The sequence below is a fragment of the Staurois parvus genome, unplaced genomic scaffold, assembly GCF_062004578.1.
Source record: "Staurois parvus isolate SC_StPar_1 unplaced genomic scaffold, SC_StPar_1.0 ptg000267l, whole genome shotgun sequence".
Lineage (NCBI taxonomy): Eukaryota > Metazoa > Chordata > Amphibia > Anura > Ranidae > Staurois > Staurois parvus.
This window is the reverse complement of record NW_028318063.1, coordinates 6,641,153-6,665,512: the sequence shown is the minus strand read 5'-3', so window position 1 is coordinate 6,665,512 and position 24,360 is coordinate 6,641,153. Positions and strand designations below refer to the sequence as shown.

The 24,360-nt window shown below is 44.1% G+C and overlaps 1 protein-coding gene across 1 annotated transcript in view; it reads left to right on the top strand.

Moving 5' to 3' along the window:
- ZFYVE26 (zinc finger FYVE-type containing 26) overlaps positions 1–24,360 on the top strand; it is a gene marked incomplete at its 5' end in the record, with an annotated part of 362,313 nt that overhangs the window by 231,479 nt on the left and 106,474 nt on the right. The window contains one exon of the mRNA XM_089681435.1: positions 2,164–2,363. Coding sequence (XP_089537561.1) covers positions 2,164–2,363 — 200 coding nt within the window. The remainder of the gene's footprint in view (positions 1–2,163; positions 2,364–24,360) is intronic.

The following is a 24,360-nucleotide window of genomic DNA, read 5'->3' as shown; positions in this document are numbered from 1 at the left end:
ATTAGTTAAATGTGCTGTTTACACCTGAATTCTGGGTTGGGTAGTGAATGGGGGAAGTATGGGTGCAGCAGAATTTGTGGGCTGTCAATCAGGGCAGGATTTGCAAACAAATTCGGAAGGACACTATGGGCTCTACGGGCCTGTGTTTGAATTCTTGGTGGCCGTGGGACAATACTTGTGCACGCCACCACACCAGCTTGTACTTCACTTATGGGACTCGCCAAGTCACCAAGTGATACTGCAGTGCTGGTATGTAAAAGACCAGGATGTACCAGGCTGCTGGTGCTCACCAGTTCACCAAAAGGTAGAGCGACACTAGTACTGGCACTCTGCTGCATATGAGAATCATCATGCAATTCTAACATCTCAGCAACCTGGGAATGGGGTCGGGTATGCCTGACCTTAGCAGGGACCTCTACTCCATCCGTCTGAGCTATCTGTCATGGTGCCACTGCTGTCTACAGGTTCTTATTCTGAGCCTGATTCTGTCAGTGAGGCTTCCTCTTCACTCTCATCTGACATGCTGAGAATCCTGTAGGCCTCTTCACTAGAGTACCTTTCGTTGGACGTTTTGGCCACTAAATTTATAGGTACTCAGTGCGACTCATGGGAAAAATTGCATGTAATTGGGTATTCTTTGCAAAGAAGCTTTACCTCTTTTACTAAGCTCTGGAGCAACTGCACTTAGTAAATCAACCCCTATGTGTAGTATAATTTCCCTGTTGCTGGATTTCTCTCTGGCTTTTGCCCACCACTCTGTTATACTGCTTTTTAACATCCTATTGGTATAAAATTATCTGCTATTCTGGTGTCCCTCAATGAACAATAAAGAAAATAAGATTTTTGTACTTACCATAAAATCCTTTTTGAAATCCATTTACCACTTCAAATCCATACACTTTTCACCCCCTTCCTGTCCAGGCCAAATTTCAGCTTTCAGTGCTATCACACTTTCAATGACAATTGCGCGGTCATGCAACACTGTACCCATATTAAATTGTTAGCATTTTTTTGAGACAGATTACTTTATTTTGGTGTTATTTATTCACCACTGGAATTTTTATTTTTTTGCTATATAAACAAAAAAGTCCAAATATTTTGAAAAAAAATATTTATATTTACTATTATACAATTTTGCAAATAATCTTTCTTCGTACATCTTGGCCAAAATGTATTCAGCTATCTTTTCAGTAAAAACAAAATAACCCAAATTAGTTTATAACCAAAAATTATAATTTTTCAAAAAAAAGTTTACATTTTTATTTTTATATATTTTTTTTTGGTTTTTTTTTTTACACTGATTGCTTTTACACCCATAAAGGCTGTAAAAGCGATAATTTCTCTTTCTTTCTGGCTGCATTTTTGCAGCCATTGAGAAATACAGAGCGAGATGTGATTGGTCACAGTTTGTCACATGGTACAAGGCTGTTGTGAATAGCCTTGTACCATGTGACCTCTGTGATCATTCACAGATTTCACTAGTAGTAAGCAATGATGTCAGGAAGTGACATATTGCTTACTACTATTCATGTGATCACTGATTGACCATTCAGTGATCACATGATCGGGACCTCACACAGAGGTCCTGCACAGTGATCGGTGTTCCACTGTGTCCGCAGGACACAGCGGGCACCGGATCGAGGTGCCGTGCACTCCCAGAGAGTGCGCACAGGCAGTGAATGCGGAGGCCATTTATAAACGGCCACCTGTTTCTACACTGCTCCCGTCTGGCTGTTTATGTACATGGGCCGGATGGGAAGTCGTTAAGAGACACAGGACCTGCCTTTCCGTGTTTTGAGCCTTGAGTACTGCTTTCTCACAAAACTGAGATATGACAGTTAGAAATGGGGTTATAAACAGGGCTGGCTTAACTGGGTAATATGCCGAAATGGTAGAAGATGATCTACTATTTCTGTTTTCCACAATTGACTTCAAGAAAAAAAGTTTACAATAAGTGCAAAATGTTATTATGAAAAAGCATACCAAGTCAAAGGACAGCTTAAGTGCTTTGTATTTTGTTGCCAGTGGTGTTTTAATGACTCACCAGCTACTTTTTTTTCTCTTTTGTGACCAGGAACATTTTTTAATTGGCCAAGTTTGTTTTCAGAGTGGTACATGGAACACTAAAATTAACTAATTTTTCTATTTTATCATATTCAACAGGACCATGTGCGAGCAGCAATGACCTGCATACGTTTTTTTTCCCACAAAGCTAAAAACTACCACGATTTGGGTGCTAATCAGAAGTGGCTGGCAAAATCCAAGGAGCACCTAAAAATATATTTGCAAGAAGTATCCAGAAGCAACAGAAGAAAATCATTTGACACATTTAGGAAAAAAATGTCTGCAGCTGATATTTCCAGGTACAAATAAGTTAAAAGGCAATTTGTTTTTCAGAAAGTCTTGATGTGCAGCAGTGTAAAGATATGATTTATATATGAGAAAACAATAATAAATCTGCACTTCTGTTAGTACAGCCAATACACTGCTATTATTCTGGTCTTCAGAGATGAGAACATAGAAGTAAAACATCTGCACTGCTGGTAATATACCCTATACATTGCCATTATCCCATCTGCCATATCCAAGTCCATTCGTTTTTTGTGTACTAACAGAGATGATTCCAGAAGCACCACCCTTACAAATAATGGGGCCCCATACAGCCTATCTGACTGGGCCAAGCCTCCCCTGCAGGACAGTGAACAGTGTGTAGTAGCAATGCAATGAGCAATATGTAGTTGCAGGGCAGTGGGCAGCGTGGAGTGATGGGGTTGGACAGTGAGCAGCATGTAGAGGCTGAGCAGTGTGGAGGGGTAGAGCAGGGTATCGAGAAGCATGTAATTGCAGGGCAGGGTAGTGAGCAGCATATGCAGTAGAAGGGCAGTAATCAGCATGGAGCTGTAGAAAGGAGAGTGTGAAATATCAGAGCAGTGTGGAGTGTTAGGGAAAAATGGAGTGTCAGGGTAGTGGGCAGCCCTGGGTCCAGGCATATACATTAGTGTTTTCCTTTTATATTGACAAGACTGTGTGCCCTCCTGCACTGTGCAGATGCTTCCAGAGCCCACCCCCTTTCCCCCTATAAAAATGACTTCACACTATGAACACCAATGTCAGTATTCCCATTGTACACATTCCTGGAATGGGCTTGGAGGATAAGTTGACCTTTGGGAACATGGTACATGTTCCACTTGTTTTTAGGGTGGAACATGCAATATGTTCCTGATCCTGCAGCTGCCGCCCACTGCCCCCCTCCCCCTTTTCCATGACAGAAGTAGGGGGAGAAGTTCCCTGTACCAGCAGTCAGTTTTCAAAAACAGCACCGCCCACACGGCTGTGTCATTCATTCATAGTGTTCTTTGAATGAGTGGACTACAAGTCCCGACAGCCTTAGCAGCTGTTGGCTTGTAGTCTTCAATTAACTATCATGGCACTGTGAGCACTGTGGTAGTTCATTGAGTGTTCCTGTCAGCAAGTATCAGCTTGCGGGATGTATGAACAAGCAGATACACTGACAGTGTGCAGGAGACCTACATGGCATCAGTGATCAGCTGAACGCTGGTGCAATGCTTTACAGGCTCCTAACACAAAAAAAAGATAAATGCACATTTTTTACCTGAAAAAAAATGTGCATTTATTATTTTTTGTGGAAAGGTGAACTTATCCTTTAAGAATAGCAGGTGCTGCCTCAATAGCCTGCTGGAGACCAGAAACATCACATATCACTGTACATATTTGCCATCACACCATGGATCTCAAATATCATTTTTTCAAGTGTCTCATGGAATATTGTTGGAGAAATGTTTTGGGGGGTTTCACACAAAAAGATGGGTTGGAAGAGTGGTTTAACAAACTGCTAAAAAAAAAAGAGTATGTTGCGGAAGGTGATTGACCTAGATGGGTGGGACTAGGACTGTATTTTTCCCTATTTCATGTTTGCTGTCCATGAGTCTTCCACGGGGCATTCTCTCTTTGAACAAAAAAGTGGCAGCCACCCGATCCTAAACCTAGCCTTTGCAGTAAGGTGCACATGGAGGAGCAATGCACATAACAAACAAAAGATTTCCCAGCCAGCCTGCTAATCAACCAAATTGATCCTGTCTAATCATTTAAGCTAAAAAGAGAGGGTTTTGTTTGCACACATTTGCACACAAATATATGCGTAAGCTGCAGTGCCCACAACACGGCTTCTCTGTATACTGCGTATGGCAGGTGTGCCTAGAGTAAGCCCAAACCTCCTTAAAGGCAAAGGGATGTCTGTGACTCCCAGCAAAAGCATAATGGCAGTGAAGCCATCCAGTGCGTCCCTGCTCCCAGTTCAACCAAATGTAATAAGAAAATAAAAGTGGCAACCACCCCAGCCTATAACTGGCCTTTGCAGTAAGATGCACATGGAAGGGCAATGCCCATCACAAACAAACGTTTTCCCAGCACACTTACCAGCCAGCCTGCATATCAACTAAATTGACCCTGACCAACCATTTACATTATTTGCACACATTTGCACATACTGTATATGCGTAAGCCGCAGTGCCCCCCGACGAGGCTTCTTTGTATACTGCAGTCCTTTACTTATTCTCTTTTTATTAATTTTAAATATACATGTATTAACATCTATTCCGTAATCAAAGTCGCACATTCATTAAAACTCCACTTAATAACAAAAATTACATAAGAATTAAATTGCATTAAGGGAAAAAATGTTTTTATGTTCCCTGTGCTCCCCCTTCCCTGTGTGAAGGGTAAGAGAGGGGAGAAGAGACCAGTGATGTGCACGGCTGCATCTCTTCTCCGCTTGCTTCCTCTTCACACAGAGACTCAAACAGGAGCCATTGGCTCCTGCTGCTGTCAATCAAGTGCAGTGAAGTGGGGGGGGGGGCGAGGCTAAGTCCTGCTATGTGTGTCTACGCACCAGTCGGGAGCGAGCACACAGCATTTGTCTCCATAGCAAATGACTTGCTATGGGGACACACAATGAAAAGGAGCCAGGATCGCCGGCAGGGACCCGAGAAGTGGAGGATCGGGGCCACCCTGTGCAATAACTCTGCTTAGAGCAGGTGAGTATAAAATGTTTGTTATTTTAATTTAAAAGAAATTGCCTTTAGTAACACTTTAAAATACATTTCAGCTGTTGCATCAGTTGAGGAGAAACATGCCAATTTTGGTATCTTCCTCCTCTGATTATTTAAACTGACCCCGGAATCTTGCTGGCATTTCCCAAGGTAAGGTGGGAACTTATGTTCTGCTTCTTTCATTAAAATATATATTCCTGAAATGGCATGCTGCATACTAGAAGGGGAGCTGAACAGCTTCTCTATTGGTCATAGATTATCGCTGTCCCGTAATGGCCTAGGCAATGTCATTACAAAATGTATTTGTGCTTATCTCCATTTATCTAGGGCTTACTGATCAATTTTTGCCGTAACTCAAAGAATGTTTATAATCTATGTCCTTTAATTACATCGTTCAACTGCGTCTCCTCCTTTTTGCTCACTTCGTGAAATATAAATAATTGTCTTTCCCTGGTTTAAAATAATTTATCCACCAAAGAAATTAAAGGTGTTATTAACTCAATGGTACTGCCTACACAGAACATCTCAAATTCTCAACCCCCACCCAACTTTTACCTATATTATTGTGAATCCAACCAACAACATGAGACATTGACCACTTGATAACATTTTTTAAAGTCTTGCAGCGCCAACCCTCCCTTCTTAACCTTAGCCTGCACAGCATTGGGAAATCCTTGAACGCCTGTTAACCAAATTAATTTTAATATAATTTCCTGAAATATTCATGTGGGGGAACAGTCAGAAGCATTTGAAATTTGTATACTATTTTTGGTAGTATTTTCATTTTTACAATGTTTATTCTGCCCATCAACGAAAGCAATCTATGTCCCAAGAAGTTCAAGTCCTCTTTAACCACGTTAAGTAGTAGGATGTAATTAGCACATTATACAAGGCCTACAGTGACGCTGTTAATTTTATTCCCAACTATCTAAGTTTGTACTTATGCTAAACAAAGGAAATGTGGGCTGTATTGCCCATTGTTCTCTCAGTGGTGCTGTTATGTTCAAGATTTCTAACTCACAGTAGATGCATTAATTTTCAAATTGGATAGTTTTCCATACTGCCTCAGCCTCCGCCATATTATTCAAGTGTAGTGTCAGCCTAGGGTTAGAGATATAAAAGAGTATATCATCTGCAAAAGCAGTAACTCTTGCTCTCTGATTTTGAAGCCCTTTATATTCTTGTTTTTTTGTCTATTCTAACAGGCTTCAAATCCAGGACAAATAATATCAGAGATATGGGACAGCATTGCCTAGCTCCATTAAATAGCTCAAAAGATTGGGAAAAGCTTCCTTTAACCTATACTTTTACCTTTGGATGATTGTATAATGCTGTAATCCACTGCATCATTCTAGGGCCTACTCCTGGATGACCCCCCCCCCCTTTTTTTTTTCCTAATCAGATCCTGTTGTTCTACAATGTAGTTTTGTCTAGTTTTAGACTGTTCCAAGCCATGAATTTCCTTTTAAAGGGCATTCATCTTCTCTTTTTTTTGCACCCCTATTTCCATCAACATACCTCTGATTTCAGCCTTATGAGGCTTCCAGAGAGTAGACTGAGCAAACAATACCCTCTGTTTTTAACGTAAATGGTTAGCATGGTCAATTGGTTGATTTGCAGGCTGGCTGGTAAGTGTACTGGGAAATCTTTTGTTTGTTTGTGACATTCTCCCTTTGCTGCTGTATGGTAGCTAGCCCTGCGGTCTACTGGATATTGCAAAAAAGATCTGGAAACAAGAAGCCACATCACACAGTAGTGTGATTGAACATTAGTATTATTATTGCACAGGATTTTTATTGCACCAACAGTATGCATAGGGCTTTGTGATAGAAAAGAAGACAGTACAGTTACAAATCAATACAGAAGGATTAGTAAGGCCCTGCTCATTGTGTTTACAATCTAAAAGGGAGGGGGAGGTGGTACAAAAGGTAATAGCTGTGGGGGGTGAGTTGAAAGAAGTGAAGTACATTTTTTAGGTGGTGGGGTAGGCTTCCCTAAACAAATTCGTTTTTAGGGATCTCCTAAAAGCAAACAGGAATACTTGGACAGATTGAAGTAGGGAGTATCAGAGAATGGCAGAGGTGCTGGAGCAGTCCTGGAGGCAAGCATGGAAGGGGTGACATGGGAGCTAGAGAGCAGAAAGACTCGGGAGGAGTGTAGTGAACAATTTGGTTGTGGTTGGTAGGCCAGTGAGAAGAGTTGTAGTCAAGGCAGGAGATGACCAGGAAGTGAATTAGTTGTTTTGTGATGTGGTTAGTTAAGGAGGGGCATATTTTGAAAATGTTATGGAGGTTAAGGCAGTATGATTTAGCCAGTGATTAAATGTGGGGCCCAAAGGAAGATCAGAATCTAGGATTACACTTGGAAGCTGACAGCAGCTTCAGGGCATCTGTAGGGACCTGCTGATGGGATGGTTTGGCGGCGTCTCCCACCTTGCTCCTGCTGACTGACAGGAGGTAATGGCAGCTGCTGTGAGTGACAGGTGGGTGGGCCGCAATGTGTTTCAGTGGCTTCGCCTCCTTCAAGCCTGCAGAAGAATTCGAAGCCTCGGAAACACGTTGCTGTCCACCCCCTGTCAATCACAGCTCCTGTCACTACTTCATGTTAGTCGGCGGTAGCGAGGTGGAAAATGCTGTCAAGTCATCCCATCAGTGAGTCCCTCCTGATGCCCTGCAGCTGCTGTCGGCTTTGTCAGTCTGAAGAGAGCTTAAAGCTCCACTCCAGAATCAATCTAAATGCCCATTTTTACTTGCCTTAACCTACAGTAAAGTGACCTTACTTCTGTTTACCTCTTGCTTGAGGTACTTCTTTAAGTCATGATGTGAAGACTTCCTACTGGATGGCTGTTGGCAGGGTCTTCTCAGTAAGGAGAAGTGGGACCAGTGTCCTTTACAGGGGATGGTAGGGTACTGGTGGTCTTGAGGTGGTATCGCAGAGCAGGATTAGTGGTCCACCATACTGGAACAAGTAGCGGTAAGGGACCTGAATGGGGTATTTGTTTCTAGCTTCACAAGATAAAGGGTCAAAAAGACAGTCATCATCAGTTAGAGGAGGATGGGAGGGAAAGTTGGTAAAAACTTGGCCTTATCACAACCCTTTTGCTGCCAAACCAGTTTTTGCATCTTTTTGTACACATATTCAAAAAATAATTTTAGACCTGAAGATTACCCAAAACTCTCAAACATTATATATTTTCTAAAGGCAGATGCTCCAGAGAATAAGTAATGGTCATCCAGTTTTTTATGTCACACAACATTAACGCAACAGTTTATGAAACTCAATATTTCATTAAAATATACACTTAAGTAATTCTAGGGTACGTGAACTCAATATATCACCAATTTTTGGAAAAATATAAAACATGAGGCTGCACTGAGAAAACAGATATCCAACACTTCAAGTCTTAAAAAATTGCGTGCACACATAAACAGCTGCAAACTTTGACACCTCATATAATTCATAGGTGACACTTTAAAAGCCATAGAATTATTGCTCTCACTTCGGCATGTAAATCAACCTCTGCTCCTAAGTGCTGGGAGTAAAGTGTGATTTGGATTTTTGCTTTTTTGTGGAGACAAGTTGACTGCAGCTGCTGGAGGATTTTTAATTTAGGGTGCACTATTGACAATATTTTTATTATCATTATTATTAGTAGTTTATTATAACTTTTGTATAATCAGTTTATTGCCAGGGTTTCCTAGGCCCTGAATATATTTGTATTGTACAGGTTTACATTCCTAAGTGCTTGTATGTGGTACACACTTGAGTGTAATCTTTACGTTTTTTTTTGGGGGTTTTTGTTTTTGGTTTTTTTTTTACTAAACTTTACTTTTCATCACGTTGAGGATAAAAATTCCCTTGTGTGATGATTTTTTTGGTGACATGTTCTGTTTAATGAGATATCAGGGGTCTAAAAATCCCTGATATCAAACCTGCCCTCCAGTGAATATATCGCAGAAAAATTCCTGTCTATAGCCCAACCTGTCCTCGAATATTTTCCCCACTAGGCCTGGGAGAAATAAAGCTACAGACACCGAAGTGTGCAAGCTAAATGTCTGAAAGTTTAATGCATGACATGCATGTTATACAGAACTCAGTAGGCGTTGCTTAATCTTAGGATGACCAATGAAACATTCCACTCTTATTACTATAGTTACGTGAAGAATATAAACTGCAAATAGCTGAGGGATACCATATAAGGTGGTTCAGTTTACAGTAAAATTAAACTATTCTCAGAAAACGAGAGAGAAGTTGCAAGCGAAACTAACTGTTCACACATCTAAAAATGGAGGCATTATACATAATACCAGTTAATAAGACATATTTCCTTACAGTTCCTCTCTTTTGTCACATAGTGACAACACATCAAATTTCACAGTTGTTTCCAATATGCATCCAGTTTCTTTAAAAACTTGTTACAAATGCACATGCAAAGTTTAGCAACAACATAGAATATAAATATTAGTAAAAAACATAACAAAATCAGTATACCTACTTTCTTAAACCATACAAAAAAATCTCCTAAACTTCCCAACACTTTAAAAGGGTTCTAGCCATCTTCAGCTATGGATCAAGCTCAATTTGTAAAGCATTTACCTGGGCTCTATGATTCTCAATGACCTCATAGTAGTCTGGGATCTCAGCAGATGTGTTATGTATCCATGTACAACACTCATGATCAGTAGTAGACTCACGCAGCCCAGTCAGTGCTACACCCATTTATTCTATTTTCTTTTCATTCATGAGCACCTGTTTCCTCAATGCAACATTCAAATTCAACATTAAGAATAAAACACCTGTAGTTATGTGTTCTTTTTTTTTTCATCTGTTCTTTGTGTTATTTACTTGTACAAAGTTACCATCCTCAGGTACTTTCCCATTGACATTAAGTTTATACTTTAAATTAAGACTTATAACAAAATGATTTTCTTTATATGATTTGTTGCTTAAATGAAAATACCAGGGGGCGTGGCCAGGCTCATGGACAGCTAAGCAGCACATCTGCTCAGCTCCCGGCCCGAGCCCCAGTCTACAGGCTAATACCGCCCTCTCCCAGAGCTCAAGGCACAGGCAATGGGGAGAAAAACTCACCGCACCCCCAGGGGAACTATCGGGGACCGAACCGGCGGCTCTCTGAGCCGGTATGTGGTCCGATCGCTGGACAGTGAAGCAAGCTCCCCAGCCTCCAAGATGGCACCGACGGCTGCAGCCACTGCTGCATGCGGGGACACGTGGACTCCGGAGCCAGGAATCAAGGGGCAGGTAAGCCCACAGGGTTCTGATTACCCCGCCAGCCCTGGGGACCGCTCGGCACCACCCTCCCCTGCACCACGGACCCGGGACCCTCAGCAGCCCCATGGCCCCCCCCACACAGGGACCAAGGGACAATCAGGGGCCCTGCAGCCCCCTAACCACCACACAAGGAGGAGGCACATGGGGGCACCACAGAGACACTCATACACTGGATCACAGGGGGTCCCGCAATCCCTCCCCACCACGGAGCCCACGGGACACGCAGGGGGCCCTCAGCCCCTCTCCAACACGGAGACTGCAGGCCACATGGGGGTCCCACACTCCTTTTCCCCCCACCACGGAGCCCATGGGGAGCACTAGGGGCCCATTGGCCCGATACACGGATGCGTTCACTGGCCACACAGAGATCCCACAGCCCCTTGCCAAGCCTGAGACCACGAGACACACAGGGGTCCCACAGCCCTTCCTCGGAATCCCTTTGTTCTGAAGATGGCTGGGACTTGCAGTCCCACATGAGATCCCTACACACCTACATTAGATCTCTCCCTACAAAGACGGATTTCAAACACTGCGTGAATCGTATCGAACGCACATATAAACAGGAAATTGCTGCTCTCAAACAAGACGTTTGCACGCTCCTGGATGGGATTGAGAACACCACTGACGGCCTAAGTAACACCCTTCAAATGCACGAAGAAACCCTAAATCTCATACGGCGCTCATACAACAGCTCGTGTACCAACAGGATGATTTTGAAAACAGAAATCGCCGCAACAATATTCGGATCAGGGGCATCCCAGAATCGGTTGAACCTAAAGACCTGGCCGCGGCTGTTTCCTCCGTCTTCAACCAATGATGGGCCCCAGAAAACCCGATCCATCCTTTATCCGCGACACCCTATGCAGGGTTCATTACTTCAAAATCAAGGACGCCATCATGCATGCAGCCAGCCTACAGGACACCATCTTATTTAACAAAGCGCTGGTGATGCTACTCCCTGACCCCTCACGGCAGACCTTGGCCATGCGCAGAGCCCTGCGACCCCTCACCCAGTAGCTGCAGGAAAGGAACATCTGTTACCACTGGCGATTCCCATTCCAGCTCCAAGCCTCGCATCAGGGTAAATCTGGCCAATTCCGCACGCCCGGAGACTTGCCTACATTTTTAGGGGTGTTCAGACTACCTCAAGTGCCCTCCCGGACTGGCCCTACCCGCTCCCAATCCCGGGCCACCCACCCCCACCTACAGGGCAGCGTGACGTTCAAAAGAAGAAGAAACGCGCTGGGGCCTCTTCCCAGAAGAACCCAGAAGGATGACTGCTACCTGAGTAACTAGGGACAATCCCGCCATTTTTGTCCACCCTTGCCCGGGTGCATTATTTCTCTTTATTTCTCCTATTAGCTTAGGTGATTTTGTGACTTTTTATATACTTGTGCCTGTTGTCTGCGGGACCCTGGGGCTGTGGCACAAGGACCACCCTCAGAAGAAGCGGCGGCAGACTGGGGCTCCTCCAGCCTTAGTCACAGGGTCCCCAGGCCCCCCTGCAATTACCTTTAATCTTCACCGGGTTAGCACCTGGATGCGTTTCTCCTGCCTAGGTTTGTATGTCAAGGAGGGGGCTCAACTGTTTATCTGTAACATGCATGTTTGAGGGTTCTCTGTTGATGTTTTAGAAGGGGGGTCGCCCCCAGCCGGGGGGACCCTCCCCGAACTTGCCTATGGCCTGTGGGGGGCTTGGGTCGGGATCGGACACGTGCGCCTGTGACATTCCCCACCTAGGCCCTCAGTGTATTGTATTCTCACACACTGTTTCCTTGTTCAGACAGCGTGTCTGGTGTCTGTCTGGTAGCTTTCTTTGTTGCTTCTCTTTCTTTGTCTGCCCCTCTCTTCCCCATCCCCTCCCCCCTAGCCTCAGCGGACAACCCCCCCCTTTTTTTTTTCTTTTTGCCCAACCCAAGGTAGGGTTTGCGGAACGTTGTGGGTGTCGCATTCTGTCCCTACCTGTCGCACGGCCCCTGACTATGACTCTGATTAAATTTTCCTCCATTAATTGTAGGGGCTTCAACACGCCAGAGAAGAGGGGCCAGATGCTATATCACTTCCACAAACACGGCTCACAGATCCTGCTCCTTCAGGAGACCCATTTTCGCTCGGATAGTATCCCAGCCCTCTGTAATCGTCACTTTACGCAATGGTATCGTAGTACTAACCCACTGGCTAGGCCTCAGGGGGTGTCGATCGCCTTCCACCATACCTTCAGCCCAGAGGTCCTGGACTCACTCATTGACCCAGTGGGTCGATACCTCTTCCTCAAGATAAAGCTTCAAGACTTTGTCTTCATGGTAGTGAATGTGTACGCCCCCAACCAAGATCAAGCCCCATTCCTGACAAAGGTCCTCTCTAAGCTATCTGATTTTGATGGTCCCTGTTACATTGTTGGAGGGGACTTTAACATGGCTCTCGCCAGACCTTGACACCTCCATGGGCAAATCTTCTCTCCCTGCGTCGATCCTATCCCTCTTAAGTCGCGCCTCCACGACTTACACCTAGTGGACATTTGGCGAACCCAACACCCATCGGAGCAAGATTAGTTACTATTCCCCGGCTCACGCGTCTCACAGTCGCATTGACTACTTCTTTGTGTTGCAATCTCTCCTAGATCACCCAACTTCCTCCACCATCGGCCACCTATTAGGGTCTGACCATGCCCCAATACATCTTGCAATCCAAGACCGACCAACACCGACGCGTCACTTTTCTTGGCGTTTGAACGATACTCTGCTCAAGGACTCCCTGTGTATCGCAGAGATATCACAGGCCATACAACACTTTGTCCTTGGGAGGCGCTTAAGTGTGTCATTAGAGGAGTTCTCATTAAGCACGGCGCACAGATAAAAAAGGCCCGATCGGCGGCGATACGTCGCTTGTTCTCGCTTATCGTGCACCTGGAATCCACCCACAAGAGTATGCTAGACCCGAGGACCGCGGTGGACTTCTCTAACACCCACAGGGAGCTACTCCAGCTGTTGGACTCTTCCACGCTGGTGGCACGAGATAAAGCACGCAACACACACTACGCTTTAGCAAATAAATGCGGTCAACACCTGTCACATGTACTCCATCCCCGCCCATATCGCCGACCGATCCATCACATAAAGGCACCCGACAATACCAAAATTTACAATAACCCGGGGAATCTCATCCGCGTTCGAACGTTATTACGCTCGCCTTTATAACTTCCATCCGGTGCAGCCCGATACCCCCTCCGCCTTCTCCCCCTCGGATATTGCCCAATATATCGAGGAGACGGCACTGACGGTCCTAGACACCCAGGACACACTTGCCCTGGAAGAGCCCTTCTCGATTATGGAAGTCCTTGGGGCGATCAAGGCCCTAAAAACTGGTAAGTGTCCGGGCCCGGATGGGTTCACCCTCCACTTTTACAAAACTTTGCCGCTCCTCAAGCTTTCAACACCATTGATGATCAGAATGTACCCTCCCCGGCCTTTCTGTCGGCCAACATCTTGGTCATCCTGAAACCAAATAAAGACCCATCTCTCTGTAGTTACCGCCCAATCTCTCTTCTCAACCTAGACGCTAAGCTTTTCGCAAAGCTTCTAGCGAACCAGCTTTCACCTTTCCTACCCACTCTAATCCACCGTGATCAGGTAGGGTTTGTTCCGGGCCGCGAGGCCAGAGATAATGCGTTTAAAACTATCCATCTCATCTCTTACATCAAGCGTCATGGCTTAAAGGCATGCCTACTATCATTTGATGCTGAGAAGGCGTTCGATCCCGTGGACTGGCGCTTCCTACGCCTTACCCTGGAACAGATAGGTAGGTATGGGTTCACGGTGCCTAGCTCGGATTATGTCTCTCTACTCCCGCCCCTCGGCAACGTTACTGGTCAACGGTGCAGTCTCCCCATCCTTCCCTATCTCGAACGGGACTAGACAAGGCTGCCCACTCTCGCCTCTGCTCTTTGTCTTGATAATGGAACACCTCGCAAGAGCCATACGAGCAAATGACTCAATCACGGGCATTCACACGTCCTCCGCGCACCACAAAATATCCTTGTACGCAGACGACCTCCTAGTTTATGTCCAACAATTACACATATCACTCTCCTGTCTCTTCCACGAGTTCCGTAGACTTCTTTAGTAACTTCAAACTCAATATCACTAAAACTATGATCCCTGCAAACCTCTCTGCTTTGTATTCTCTTAACTACTTACCTCTCCTCTCGAGTATCCGAAAAGACTTGGCGTCCTGAGGCACCTCGGCCCAGCTCTGGTTCGGCCGCATTAACACCCTCAAAATGGACACCCTACCAAAATTATTATAAGTTTTCCAGACCGTACCAATCACTGTCCCTAAGAGTTTCTTCCTCGCCCTACGCTCCCTGTCCATCAGATTTGTATGGCACCAAGGTTTCTCAAGGCTAAAACACAGAGTCCTCACTTACCTGAAGTCCAGGGGCGGCGTAGGCCTACCGAACTTTGAACTATACCACAGAGCTACATTGACGGCCCAGACCCTAGACTGGTTCCCCAGGCCCCTCCTCAAAGCCTCCTGCATGATCGAACAGGATCTGTCCCCGGTTGACCTCCGAGCCCTACTGTGGGGCTACAGTCGAGAACACCGGCGTCTCTCTGGCCTATCCCCGCTGACCATGGCCTCTCTGTGTCTATGGTACAGACGGGGAGTGGTCGCTCTCGCGTCATCCGATCCCTCCCCACTATCACCCCTGTTCGACAACCCTGCTCTACCTCAGAGTGTAAGCGCTACGGCCATCGCCCCCTTCACGCGCACCTCTTGGCGCGTCGCCCGGGACTTCATCTGCCCCCAATCAGGACTCCCGCTCCTTCGGAGTGGCTCTTGGGATTGGTTGACGACTCTACGCTTATCCACATTCTGCAATCGCCTACACTCCTCCACCGACATTCAACGACCGCTCACTGAGTTTGAGCGACTATGCTCTCTTCCCAGTCTGCCTAGACATGACCTATCCACCCTATATAAATCTCTACTCGACGCTCTCCATCCCGAACCCCCTCCCTACACCAAGGCATGGGCACGAGAACTCGGCAGGGACATATCGGACGCAGACTGGTCCAGGTCATATCACTTCGCCCATAAGTCGTCCATTTCCTCCTATTCACAAGAGAAGAACTTTAAGATCCTCGTCTGATGGTACAGGGACCCCCTCTCTTTACACAAAATATTCCCCTCCACACATAACCTATGCTGGCGCTGTTCTAAAGCGGTCGGTACACAGCTCCATATCTGATGGGAATGCGACCTAATACAACTGTTCTGGCAACAGATCTTTGCCATATATGACGAGATATACAGTGAATCTCTGACCCCCTCGCCGGAAATTGCCCTCCTCTCTATTCTACCGGGCTCAGTAGCTACTCAGAAGAAAAGCTTGCTACGCTTCTTCCTATCCGCAGCCTGCCAACTGATCCCCCTCTTCTGGAAATCGACGACCCCGCCGCCACTCCCCTTGTGGATCTCGGTACTAAATGATAAGTGCATGGAGGAAATGTTGGCATTCGACAATGACACTTATGATAAACACAAGTTATTGTGGTCGGTCTGGCTCCACTTCTCCTCCTCCCCACGCTTGTGAAATCTGTGCGCCCCTGAAGGGATTTGATGGAGTCGTACTCAACGCCCCCAGGCACGCTCCCCGATTCGGCTATTTACACGCCCTGGGGGAGTGACCAAGGAGACCACACCGATGGAATACCAGCGGTTGGCCACCTGGTAGGCTTGTCTCGGTCATTCGTCCCTTCCCCCTCTGTCCCCCCCCCTCCCCCCCATACCTTCCCTCACAGTGTCTCTCCCCCCCCCCCTTTTTTTTATCCTCTCTCTCCTCTCCCCTTCCTCCTTTTTCCCTGCGCCTCTTTCTCAGTCTTGGCTCTCTTCACCACCCTCTCTCTTCCTTTCTCGCCCTGCCTTCATCTCTCCCTACTTCCCCCGCTCTCTCCCTAGCGGTTCCATTATTCTCTACAAGGGTTTCTCATTTAGACGTTGCGGAATTATTGTACCACCTTTGAATATCGCCTGATTGGGGATGCCCCCTTTATAACTACGGGGGGATCCATATCTCTCTAATCCACAGACTACGCTAATTCCCTTATTATTGTTCTTCCCCACCCTTGTCACTGTTGATGTTCTCATAATTCTTTCTTTTATGCTTTGATTTACTGCAAAACCGAATAAAGACAAATTTGCCTTTAAATGAAAACACCATTCAGGTTCCATCATAACTCCCAACACTTCACATTTTGGCCTTGTAACATTTGTAAGGATAATACTCAGATATCAATAAACATTGATGTCACATTTTTTGGTGCAGCATACAAAAGAATGTTCATGGTTTCTGGATGGAGCATACTGCATACCCAACAACTCTTGATTCCCTAGAGCTTGGCATACCTATACTTAAATTTCAATAGTGACATATTTTCTATTTTTTATTAGTTTTGTGTCATTCACAGTCTTACTGTTGTGGCCACAGATTGGTGGCAATTCTTCTAAATGATAGTAGCAGTGGCTAGTGCAGTAAACCACTGAAAAAGTAATCACTGAGAAAAACCTGATCAAAGGAAAGTTCTTCCAAGTCGTCTCTTGATGAAGCAGCATCCTGATGATTGGAGGGTGTTTATACAGTTGTGTTCAAAATAATACTAGTCAGACATCACTAACCTGATCAATCACTGTTTTTGGTAGAAATGATATTTCTACATGGCAAATAATTTACTAGCAGGTGTAGTAGAGTAATAGAAATCCAACAGACCCAACAGTCATGACATGCATGCTGCTGATTCTGTGTAATTGAATCACTAATTGAAAGGGGCATGTTCAAAATAATAGCAGTGTGGAGTTCTATTAGTGAGGTCTATCATTCTTTGAAAAACAGGTGGCAATTATTGCCCTTATTTAAGGAAGGAAGGCAGCAGATGTTGTACATGCTGGTTACAGTGCATTTCTCTCTGAAATTCTGAGGAAAATAGGTTGTTCCAGAAATGATAGGCTGCTCAGCTAAAATGATCGCAAATGCTTTAAAATGGCAACCAAAACCTGAAAGACGTGGAAGGAAGCGAAGAACTGCCATTCGAATGGATAGAAGAATAGCCAAAATGGCTAGGACTCAGCCAACAGTCAGCTCCAGGAAGATCAAAGAAGGTCTAAAGTTACCTGTGAGTACTGTTACAAATAGAAGACGCCTATGTGAAGCCAAGCTATCTGTAAGAAGCCCCTGCAAAGTCCCACTGTTGAAATAAAGACGTGCTGAAGAGGTTACAATTTGCCAAAGAGCACATTGACTGGCCTAAAGAGAAACGGTGCAACATTTTGTGGACTGATGAAAGTAAGATTATTCTTTTTGGGTCTAGTGGCCGGAGACAGTTTGTCAGACCAGGGATCATGGATCAGTTTGAATACATCAGAATACATGAAGAGGTCATGCTGCCTTATGCTGAAGAGGAAATGCCCTTGAAATGGGTGTTCCAACAAGACAACGACCCCAAACACACCAGTAAACGTGCAACATCTTGGTTCCAGACCAACAAGATTGACGTTATGGAGTGGCCAGCCCAATCCCCGGATCTTAATCCAATAGAAAACTTGTGGGGTGACATCAAAAATGCAGTTTACTGAGGCAAAACCAAGAAATAAAGAACTGTGGAATGCAGTCCAATCATCCTGGGCTGGAATACCTGTTCACAGGTGCCAGAAGTTGGTTGACTCCATGCAACACAGATGTACAGCAGTTCTCAGAAACAGTGGTTAAACAACTAAATATAAATTAAGTATTCAAAGGAAAGCAAAATCTTCAAACATTTTTCAGTTTATATAGTGAATATTTGAGTTTGTAAAGAAGAATACAAACACTGCTATTTTTTTGAACAGTCTAATATTCACTTTTCTTCAATTTTTTTAGAGGAACAACACAAATTTGATATATTTTTCTTCATGTTTTGATTTGGAATAGAATGTGTAGTGTTCCCAATGCAATTGTGTGTATGGATATAAAAGCTATTAGAAGGATTTTGAGCTTTATTCACTTTTTTCAACACACTGCTATTATTTTGAACACAACTGTAGGTCTACAGTGGGGCAAAAAAGTAAGTTCTCCCACTTAAAAAGATGAGAGAGGCCTGTAATTGGCATCATAGGTAGACCTCAACTATGAGAGACAAAATGAGAAAAAAAATCCAGACAATCACATTGGCTGATTTGGAAAACATTTATTTGCAAATTATGGTGGAAAATAAGTATTTGGTCAATATCAAAAGTTCATCTCAATTCTTTGTTATATATCCTTTGTTGGCAATGACAGAGGTCAAACATTTCCTGTAAGTCTTCACAAGGTTGGCACACACTGTTGCTGGTATGTTGGCCCATTCCTCCAAGCAGATCTCCTCTAGAGCAGTGATGTTTTGGGGCTGTCGCTGGGCAACACGGACTTTCAACTCCCTCCAAAGGTTTTCTATGGGCTTGAGATCTGGAGACTGGCTAGGCCACTCCAGGACCTTGAAATGCTTCTTACGAAGCCACTCCTTTGTTGCCCGGGCGGTATGTTTGGGATCAATGTCATGTTGGAAGACCCAGCCACGTTTCATCTTCAATGCCCTTGCTGATGGAAGGAGGTTTGCACTCATTCATTCTGTCCTGTACATGGATCAGTCATCCTGGTCCCTTTGCGGAGAAACAGCCCCAAAGCATAATGTTGCCAACCCCATGCTGCACAGTAGGTATGGTGTTCTTTGGATGCAACTCAGCATTCTCTCTCCTCCAAACACGACGAGTTGTGTTTCTATCAAACCGTTCTATTTTGGTTTCATCTGACCATATGACATTCTCCCAATCCTCTTCTGGATCATCCAAATGCTCTCTAGCAAACTTCAGACGGGCCCGGACATGTACTGGCTTAAGCAGGGGGACACGTCTGGCACTACAGGATCTGAGTCCCTGGCGGCGTAATGTGTTACTGATTAGCTTTGTTACGTTGGTCCCAGCTCTCTGCAAGTCATTCACTAGGTCCCCCCGTGTCGACCTGGGATTTTTGCTCACCGTTCTTGTGATCATTTTGACCCCACGGGGTGAGATCTTTCGTGGAGCCCCAGATCGAGGGAGATTATCAGTGGTCTTGTATGTCTTCCATTTTCTAATTATTGCTCCCACAGTTGATTTGTTTACACCAAGCTGCTTGTCTATTGCAGATTCAGTCTTCCCAGTCTGGTGCAGGTCTACAATTTTGTTTCTGGTGTCCTTCAACAGCTTTTTGGTCTTCACCATAGTGGAGTTTGGAGTGTGACTGTTTGAGGTTGTGGACAGGTGTCTTTTATACTGATAACAAGTTCAAACAGGTGCCTTTGATACAGGTAATGAGTGCAGGACAGAGGAGCCTCTTAAAGAAGAAGGTACAGGTCTGTGAGAGCCAGAAATCTTGCTTGTTTGTAGGTGATCAAATACTTATTTTCCACCATAATTTGCAAATAAATTCTTTCCAAATCAGCCAATGTGATTGTCTGGATTTTTTTTCTCATTTTGTCTCTTATAGTTGAGGTCTACTTATGATGCCAATTACAGGCCTCTCTCATCTTTTTAAGTGGGAGAACTTGCACAATTGGTGGCTGACTAAATACTTTTTTGCCCCACTGTATCTCCTTTCCTTGTTCCATCTGCTGCTCCTGGTTCTTTGGTGGTTTTGGGATCCTCTTTACTCTAGAAGCATGTATCCAGACGTTGGAATCAGCAGTCAGAACCGCAGTTCTTGTCACAGCTGTCACTATGGTGGGTTCCCCGTACGGCGGATCTACGGTCTTGTGTCTGTGAAGTTCTTTAACCACTACCCGATCTCCTGGTTTGTATGTGTGGGTTGGATTATCTGTGGGGAAAAAAGGAAACGAGAGAGAGACATCACTGTATACTCTATTCAACACCCTAATCAATGCTTGGATATATCTTTCCTGGATTAATTCTAAATCACCTGGCATAACTACCAAAAGGATCTTTTGTCCAGGGGGTGGGGAATGGGCTGCCCATAAAGATTTCAAAAGGGAACATTTGGTGACTGTATTAGGTGTCATCCTCATCTCTGCCAGAACAGCTGGCAAATACAACTCCCATCCCTTAAATGTCCCTCCTGTTATCTTCCTTAGTTTTTCCTAAGGGTCCTATTTGCCCATTCTACTTGAGCAGAACTCTGTGGATGGTAGGGTATGTGGAACTTCCAGTCAATGCTCATCAGTTTGGCTACCTGTTGTGTAACCTTTGAGGTAAATGTTGGTCCTATGTCTAATTCTACACTTTCCAGACATCCACCAGACGAGGGATGACATTCTTTGCAAAAAATCTTTTCTTCATTTCACTGTGCAATGTGATGTGGCACTATTTTTGAAAAATAGGCTACTGGCCTCATGATCCTGAGCGACCACAATTGTCATGAGCATAAACATGAAAATCAACATTGTAATTCACTAAACCCAGAACAGGAGAGGAAACTGGTGAGGACCTCAAGGTTTGGTAGGCATTGGTGCATACTTGGTCCCACTTAATGAGGTCTGAAGCCTCAATTTTAGTGTGCTTCCCGAGTATGTTGTCATAATGGGAGCTGTCAGGTATCCATTGGCAACAATAGTTGACCATACTAAGGAAGGAGAGCATTTCCTTTTTCGTTTTCGGGTAGGGCAGGCCTGTAATGGCTAGGATCCTGGACTGGCTCACCATTCTGGTTCCTTGTGACAGAGTGAAACCTAAGTAATCCACCAAAGTTTGACAATATTGTACTTTATGCCTTGCCACCTTGTTTCCCTCTGTACCCAAAACATTTACAGAGATATACTGTCCTGCCTACAAGCCTCCCTGTTGGGTGAACAAAGTAATAAGTCATCCATGTACTTGAGCAACGTGGAATCATGGTGGGGTTCCCAACCCTTCAAGGATTCTTGGAGGGCCATGGATTATACAGCCGGAGAATTCATGTAGCCTTAGGGCAATCTGGCCCAGGTTAACTGTTTGTTGGCCAGAATAAAACTTAACAGTAGTTATGTCTCTTCGTCAACTTGGACAGAATAAAAAAAACTTTGCTTAAATCGATCACAGTATAATACTGTATATCATGTGGAATGGAAGTAATCAATGAGGGCACATCTGGGACGATGGGTGCAATTGGAATAATGAGATTGTTAATGGCCCTGAGATCTTGCACTAAATGGTAAGTACCATCAGCTTTCTTCACTGGATTTACCAGGGTGTTGTATAGGAAAACCACTTACTGCGCTGCTGTAGGTATAGATAGGACTATTGGAAAAAAGCTGCAAAGACCTAGACACCACTAGCACAAGGAAACAAAACAAATAAAATCGTGTTGCCCTAATATCAATAATACGAAGGACACAATAATTTGAAGAGTGGGGAGACAGAAAAAATAACTCCAAAACAGAGGTGATAAGTATAAAGGCCTGAATCCAGACCTAATTAGGTGCAATATGAACTGTGACCAAGACAACATGAGTAATAATCAGCAAGTGAACATAAATAATACATAAAAATGTAAAGGCTTGAACCAAGACCAAACTAAGTGCAATATAGATTGCAATGAAATACAAAATGAACAATAGTCACCAAGTGAACATAAATAATGTATTCAACATAATAGGCCTGAAACCAGACCAAACTAAGTGCAGTATGGATTGTGATGAAAACAACGTGCACAATAATCATGTGAACATAAATGATGTATTCAATATATTAGGACTAACACGTCCTAAATAAAAATGGCACAAAAAGCACTGTGCAAAGAAAACTGTGACAATCAAAAAGCAAAGAATTATATGTGCAAAACTAATCATACAAGGTGCATGAAACTAAAAATGCACCTTATAATCAGGATTGATGCCAGTGAAAAACATTGGAAATAAATATGCGTCAATAAGCACAAAAAATAATTAAAGCAACGTGACATATAACAAATAATGAGTGATCATCAAAATAAACATAAGTGATCATCAAATCGGCATAAAGTCAATGTAAATAGACCGCCAACTCCAAACGAACAAAGCAACTGGGTGAAATGAATGATAAATCCATCGCCGGTTAAAATGCCTCCTCATCGCCACGCCAAGACCCCAAGGGGCCACACAGCTTTCAGACCTCACACTCCCAGGGCCCTTAATAGATATCCAAGATGATAGAATCACACCGATCACAGGAATGTGGCCTTCCTCACCGTATAACCGTAATGATTTCAGTAGTGTTGAAACTGGTAATCCTTTTCACAGGAACATCAGCCAGCTCAGACGCACCACAATGGAAAAAGAGAGAGCATTCCCATAGTGTAGTAATTTTAAAGCAAAAACTTTAATGGAGAAATGCCAAATGAACACTTACATCACATCAGTTGAAATCAGGCCTCAAACACATGTATTGATATGCGTTTATACTTCCAGGGTGTACCAAAATGGCGGCGACTATCACCATGCTCCGCTAATAGACTCACGCGCTATGTCACTGTCCCATGACTTCATGACCCTGGGACATTTTGGCACATGTCCCAGTGATACCAATTGAAGGTTCACATTCTACCCTTGTCCCCTATTTCTTTTGCTACTTCTCTCTATCGGATTATAACTATGTTGTAACCCCTGAAAATGTGCTTTGTTGGTAGATTTGGGGGCCTCAAAACATCCAGTGGCGTCTTTCTCCATCACTTGTTTTTTTTAAACATACCTGCATCCATCTCTGTGCAGTTTGAAATAAACGGTCTTATTAACAGCAAAATTTCAGGTCTATATCCTGCTATCAAGGTTTGGATATATATATATAGTGCCCATTTCTGCACTAGCCATATCCATCCCAGCTTCTTCCTTCCAAACTTTTCTAAATCTTTTCACATACTCTGTCACTTTCTCTTTTGTTCCTTGCTTACAAGCAACATCAGTTGCTAACAATTTCCTACTCATCCATATTCTCTCCATCTCGGCTGTCACCTCCTCCCATACCTTTCTCTGAGTGTCTTCCTTCAGCCATACATGAGTGGCTGCCGGGGTTCCAGGCTCAACTAGAACATATATTGTAAGCACCTTTTGTCCAGTCAAACCCTGAGTCAATGTCATATCCCAAAATTCCAGCAAATATTAATTTCATGTTCTGCTGTGAGCACTATCTGCCTCGTGTTGCTCTCTTCTTCTCCTCCTTCTTCCCCTCTACCCCTCCCTTCTCCCTTTCTGTACTATCTTTTTTTTTTCTTTTTTTGGCAAAGCTGGATATACTTTTGTATAACTTGGCGGAGCAGATGGTGGGGGCTAAAGAGTGGAGATTTAGATTTCTGCTTTCAGATATTTTCATATCCCTTTCTGGGTCCCCTGAAAACTATGGGAAAACTTCCTTATCTCCCATACACAGTCCCATTATCATGTCCATATGAAACTTATCATTAGACCCATCTCTAGGAAAGGGACTACTGCTTTTCATACTCAGGGACCACTCGGCAATTTTCTCTATGAAAAGAAACCACATAATAATCATCCCACAACACTACCGTTATCACATATTCCTTACAAGTTAACCTAGACAATTCAGGATATAGTGTCTTCTTTTTTTTCTTAGCAATATCACTTAACTCTTTATGTGGAAGCTTAGAAATGTTGGACAGAGATCCCTTACCGTGGATTCTACCCACCTTGAAGCAAAACAGCTGTTAGGCCAAGCACTAAATTATTACAGTGTCAGCACTTATTCTCTGAAGTGGAGGGGCTTTAATGCCGACAAAACCTTCTCAACAGTTCAGGAATTTAACACTTAAAAGCACGGACCTTGTAATATCCCTATTATGTAAAACAAACATGCTACACAAAAGTTTCTTAACATACAGCAGATAAGCACTTATACTTCTAAAATGGCAAAAATAAATGAGGAATCCTGTGAATTTACAATATTTCCCTTTGAGGTCCAACCTCAAAGACTCCCCTCGAGATCCAACAATCGGAAACTGTGACTTTGGCTACTATCCTTGGGTCTT